At 41.8% G+C, this 5,483-nt stretch overlaps 1 protein-coding gene across 1 annotated transcript in view; it reads right to left on the bottom strand.

The window, feature by feature from the left end:
• The window catches only part of LOC106806985 (guanine nucleotide-binding protein G(s) subunit alpha-like), a 35,671-nt gene extending 31,349 nt beyond the window's left edge, over positions 1–4,322 (bottom strand). Inside the window, exons 1-3 of the mRNA XM_014809181.1 lie at positions 3,861–4,322; positions 2,380–2,452; positions 2,017–2,071 (exon numbers count right to left, since the gene is read on the bottom strand). Coding sequence (XP_014664667.1) covers positions 2,017–2,071; positions 2,380–2,452; positions 3,861–3,999 — 267 coding nt within the window. The 5' untranslated portion in view covers positions 4,000–4,322. The remainder of the gene's footprint in view (positions 1–2,016; positions 2,072–2,379; positions 2,453–3,860) is intronic.
• Positions 4,323–5,483: the final 1,161 nt, after the last annotated feature.

The raw sequence follows: 5,483 nt of genomic DNA, 5'->3' as shown, positions 1-5,483 counted from the left end.
AGATAGCCAAGTCGGAATACAGTTAGTGTTGGGTGTGCGACAGGTTAACTGTTTGTACTTGTGTATTGTGTGCAGTGCATGCGTGGCACGGTAAAAATACACGCGCCTGGTCGAATGGGAATTCTTGACGATCGATTCCCGCGCTGGCAAACTTTTATTGTGATGGAATTTAATCGGGGCGCAACGATTGAAACAGGGGGGAGTTTTCCCAAACGGGGCGCGCGCGCCCCGTTTGCGCAACGTAGGGAGAACCCTGCAAGTGATCATACTACAGCACACGCTGCCTGCACACATGCAGCATACAAACTACTCTCTCACACTGCACCTGCATGCAGCCCGAGTGTAGTACACTTCTCTCCAAAAACTACTCACTCACAATGCACCTGCAAGGGGCTTGAGTGTAGACACCTCTCACCAAAAACTACACTCTCACATTGCACCTGCAAGCGGCCAGAGTGTAGCACACCTCTCTCCAAAAACCCACTTAGGAAGGAACCTAGACAAATCCACACTGACATGCTCACGCTAACACCTCTAGCTTGATTCGTCGAAACACACACAGGCGCTCGCCAGCGCACACACTCGTGCAATGTCCACCGTGACAAAATGCCACGCAGTTTTGCTCGGAGGTCTCATAGCTTAAAAGGAACAACTATGCTCAGTCATGTTTCGCGTGACCATAGGGCTGCCCTCGTTGATCTAAATAAGCTGCAAGCATCCCCAGGTCGAGTCAAGCTGCCAGATGACATTGTCTCGTTCATGCCCTGGAGCCACTCGGTCGTGCAGCAACGCCACTGCGCTACGCTGAGAAACGCCAGTGTATAGTTTGCGCATTTATGTTGGAAGGTATCTAAAGAAAGGATTACATTAGGGTTTAAAACATGGAATGAAGCTGAAAGAGCTGCCAAAGATAGAGCGTCATGGAGAAATTTGATTTCCAGCCCTATTCTCCACGAGGAGAGAAGGAACTAAGAGGAGAGATAGTTTGCGTGCCTCACACTTGCACAAACACACCGAGCTAGGGTCACCCACGAGATCCGTCAACCCACACCTTCTAGTCACGACCCATGTCACGCTTCCTTCGTGGAGCGTCAGCAACACGTGCCAACGCCAACTAACACATAAAGTAAACTACACAGCGACCAAGGCTTCGACTTGGTTTTTCTGCGAAATGAGTCGCATATGAGAGGAGGTTTGTGGTACTCATAATTTCTAATATTTGAAGTGGTTTTTATCCTTACTGACGGATGTGTGCACTAGTTAGTAAGCAATGGTAGATACGTGCACGTTTGTGCACAGCCATGTACATGTACATGTGGGCACGTTTATGTACATCTGTGTGCACGTTTGTGTACATCTGTGTGTATGTGCATGCACGTGTGCATGTGTTGTGAACATCCTTGCGCATTCACATGCGGGCATCTTTGCGTACATTCTTGTACACATACAAACGTTCATGTGCATACATGTATATATGCATGTTTACATTGGTGTTTGCATCTGTATGCATGCACGTGCCTGCATTGATATGTGCATGTGTCTGTGTGTAAACGTGTCCATGTGTGCTAATCTGTGTGCATACATAGGAGCAGACATGTGTGTACATGCATATATGCAAATGGTGTGTGCATCTTTATGCATATATGCAAATGGTGTGTGCATCTTTATGCACGTGTGCGGACGTGTGTGTATGGGTGTGTGTGTGTACATGCGTGTTTATGTGTACGTTCATTGGTGAGTGTGTCTGTGTTTGTACATTCACGTGTGCGTGCGTGAGTGTATGCATGCATGTGTGAATGGGTGTGTCATGCATGGTCCTGGCTTGTGCTTGTGTCTATGGGCCTGGCGTGCGCTTGTTTGTATGGGCCTGGGGTGTGCTGGTTTGTATGGGATTCCGTGTACTTTTGTATGTGCTCAATGACAATGACGGACAGGGAATCATTAACACTGAACTATGGCAGACTACAGTAGAATTGATATTTTTCCATTCCACAGTAGGATGGCCAATAGACTTACAAGAATTGCATCCCTAATATTCTTCCGTATATCTTGAAGCCTATCTTTCTTTTCTCTGTAACAAAAACCAATGTCAGTTCACCTGCAACTGTCCAATGGCCACTAGGCACGAATAAAATGGCCAACTGATATTTGTTATCCATGTGCTGGATTTTACCCAGGCAAATTTAAATGTAGCACTGTTAGCATTCTATTCACAGGGCTATTACACCTCACCAAACACTATTCTTTACAGTCAGCAGTGCTGTACATTCGATCACTGTCAACATTGCTAGGCACTTCATCTATGCAAACTACTACAATTCTTGAGTTTAAAGCAAGAGTGAAGATTATAATGAAACGGGTAGAGGAAAGTGAGCGCACGTTTCGTCGAAGCCATCCACGTGCAAGATCCTCATCTGTTTCACAATGGTGCTCTTCCCTGATTCTCCAGCACCTGCCGAGAAAAAATTAAAAAAAATGTGGCGTCAATCGCAGACACCAGGAAAGCTAGGGTAAAAACAATCCATCAAACTTTAATCGCATCGGCATACTACACATATTTTCCACTACACTTTTGATTAGTAAAACAGATTTTTGTCATTTTAAATGGTATTCAGACACAACAGGCAGTTTCTTGATTACAACAGATCTAAGCACACCTCTGCTTATCAAATTATGTAATTATAAGATGGTGGCATCCACAATAAAGCTTCAACTATGACTGCTGGCCTGCTAAAGCTCTGCGGGTGAAGGCACACTTACAAACATATCATGTAGTATGAGTAATAAACTGAGATTGCCAGACGAAAGTGATACAGTTAATCAAAGGTCTGGTTTACCATAGGTGACTAATGAATCTTTGCTTCCATGTCTCTGAACTGCAGACAAACTGCCCAGTGTATACCAACACAATCAATTTAAATAACATACCCAAATGTGTGCACTTCTCTTTGTAAAATCTAAAATAGCGGACTGCAACTACACATCTCAGGGGCATCATTTGTTCTACAGATAATATATAAATGGGGAAATGAAAAGTAGCCATGCACCTAGTAGCTCTAGTAACTATAGCCCCCGTACATTTGCCAGCGGCAACTGTACGCGGGCTATAGTTACTAGAGCTACCATGCACCATGAAAACAAGTGGTGTTACCAAGGCAATTCAATTCAGTCTGCTATTTTTGTTGAGTAAACAATTGAAAATTTGTTTGTCAAGCAAGTCTGTATAGCGCTTGGGAGTTTTACCTATCATGTGCCAACACAGGAGCAGCATTGGCACTATGGTCCTAATTATTTTTCTACAGAGCATCATATACAACTTATCTCTATTCGAAACACACTGAAAATGAAAACCAGTGCCAGTTTGTACATGTATTGTATAGACTGGTCACATCTCACTCAAGATGCCGGTACCTTTGTATTCAGTAATTGGATAAGTACTAAAAGTAACCAGTCAGCATTACACTGCTGTTTTTTAAAACATGGTTATTCTAATTTTAAATAAAGATATGGTATGCGTGAAATAAATCTGCATATTACTTTAGATTATTACTATTACTAGTTATGGTTATGTTGAATCGGAACATGTTGTATGATTTCAACAACACTATGAGTCTGACAACAGTATGTAGATTATTGGTAGCCAGAATTAGTAGAATTCGAATTTAACTCGGTATGTTAGGACTCAAAATTTTCTGTTTGCACAAATGCAAGGCCCTGCGTCGATCACGAGAAACTAAACACAGCCACTGCTGAGAGAGTACACTGTACAGTGAGTGCAGTCAGTACATAAACGGTCACAGACGAGTTGCGCATTACAGTTGCAACTTTTCGTTGTTTTAGCCATTCGTAAATTGTTGTACCTAACAATAAAAGCCTGTGCGTTGCTCGATAAAGTTGTTTATCCTTCTGTAGCTGTTTTTCAATTTTTTTATTCGTCTCTTTTCTCCATTTCTCGTCTTCAGCGTCCTGCTTGTTGCCTCCAAAACAGCCCATAGCCATCCGATGGGGGTCGACCACGGACGGCGCACACCGGTGACACCGGCGCTCGTCCCAGTGATATATGCACGATCCACTGACACCTGTGAGACCTAGCACGGCCTTCTCACTATTCCTCAGACACACATTTCGGACGAAGAACGGCACCAGATTTTTATGTATCCTTGTGTTGAAACGGACTTGTACCTTCGCAGATAAATTTAGGCACAGTAGTCACAGGGTGGGGCGCGCAAGGCACTGTGGGAATATAAAACGAATGTCTCACCCAAACTGCATGCAGTGCCCCTTCGTACACTCAGCCTGTGACTCAGGATACCACTGCCAGACCACTGCCACAATCTGGCCACAATGCTAGCACTATTTTTAAAGTGGGCGGAGCTCAGGAGAAATCCAGCGAATGGAAATTCGTAAACAGCGTATGATTTGAAAGAGGTAACTGGGCGCACAATCCGCGTATTATTTCGTATCACTATTTTATCAAATTTTTCATGAAGTAACGGTCGGATTTTTAATATCTTTGTAACTTTTATTAGTCCAAATCTTATTACATAGGATACAAGTAACGTGGCTGCTGTAAAACTTGTAGTAAAAAAAGCTTTACAAATTGTAACGGAAATCTACTTGTGGCAGTGGTGAATTGAGCGAAAGCGAAAGCGCCATCTGTCGTGGAGTTTGTGTCTCACCATCTATCGCCTCACAACGCAAATAACATTAGAGACGTTTGCATTGCGAGACACAAAATGCCATGCAAAAATCTTACAGAAGCGTGCGTTTGCACGAAATATTTCGTTGGCATTCGAAGCAAAACAATAAAAACACATTCTTTAAGTTAGTCAAAGAGAATTTAATAGTATTTACTTACGCGCAATAACATAGTAGAAACGATTACTAGAACATACACGACAGTACTGATGACAATATGAAATAAGGACGATACATATATGACCCCAGTCTGCAATATATTATATATATATATATATATATATATATATATATATATATATATATATATAACTGCTGTGCTTTTGCATGTTTCAGGACAGAAGCTCAAACCTTTAATTTCAAAGGTGCTGGGACTGCATTGGTCTTTTGGATGGTCTTATAGTGATGTGAGGACCCCATATGCAGGGACATTTTGAAAAGATGAATGCTTCTCCATGGAAAAGACTGTATTTAGTACATGTGCTTGCATTTTAATTATGTGTAATAAAGCTTTTATAATAACAATAATGAAGCGCCATTGGCAGTGCAGGTATTGATTAGAACTCACAAATATACATTTGCGCAATAAATTAATCTGTCGTTATATTTACATTATTTTACTGTTATATTGTGCAGACTCTGCATCCCACATAGTAGCATCACTATAATGTCAGAATCCTTAATTTTCATGTGAAAGACGATTGCACGCGCAATTTATCAGTGTTACTATATAATATATATATATATATATATATATATATATATATATATGTGTGTGTGTGTGT

This window comes from Priapulus caudatus, unplaced genomic scaffold, assembly GCF_000485595.1.
Source record: "Priapulus caudatus unplaced genomic scaffold, Priapulus_caudatus-5.0.1 Scaffold188, whole genome shotgun sequence".
Classification (NCBI taxonomy): domain Eukaryota; kingdom Metazoa; phylum Priapulida; class Priapulimorpha; order Priapulimorphida; family Priapulidae; genus Priapulus; species Priapulus caudatus.
Note: the sequence above shows the minus strand (reverse complement) of the source record. Positions and strands in the feature narration are given on the sequence as shown.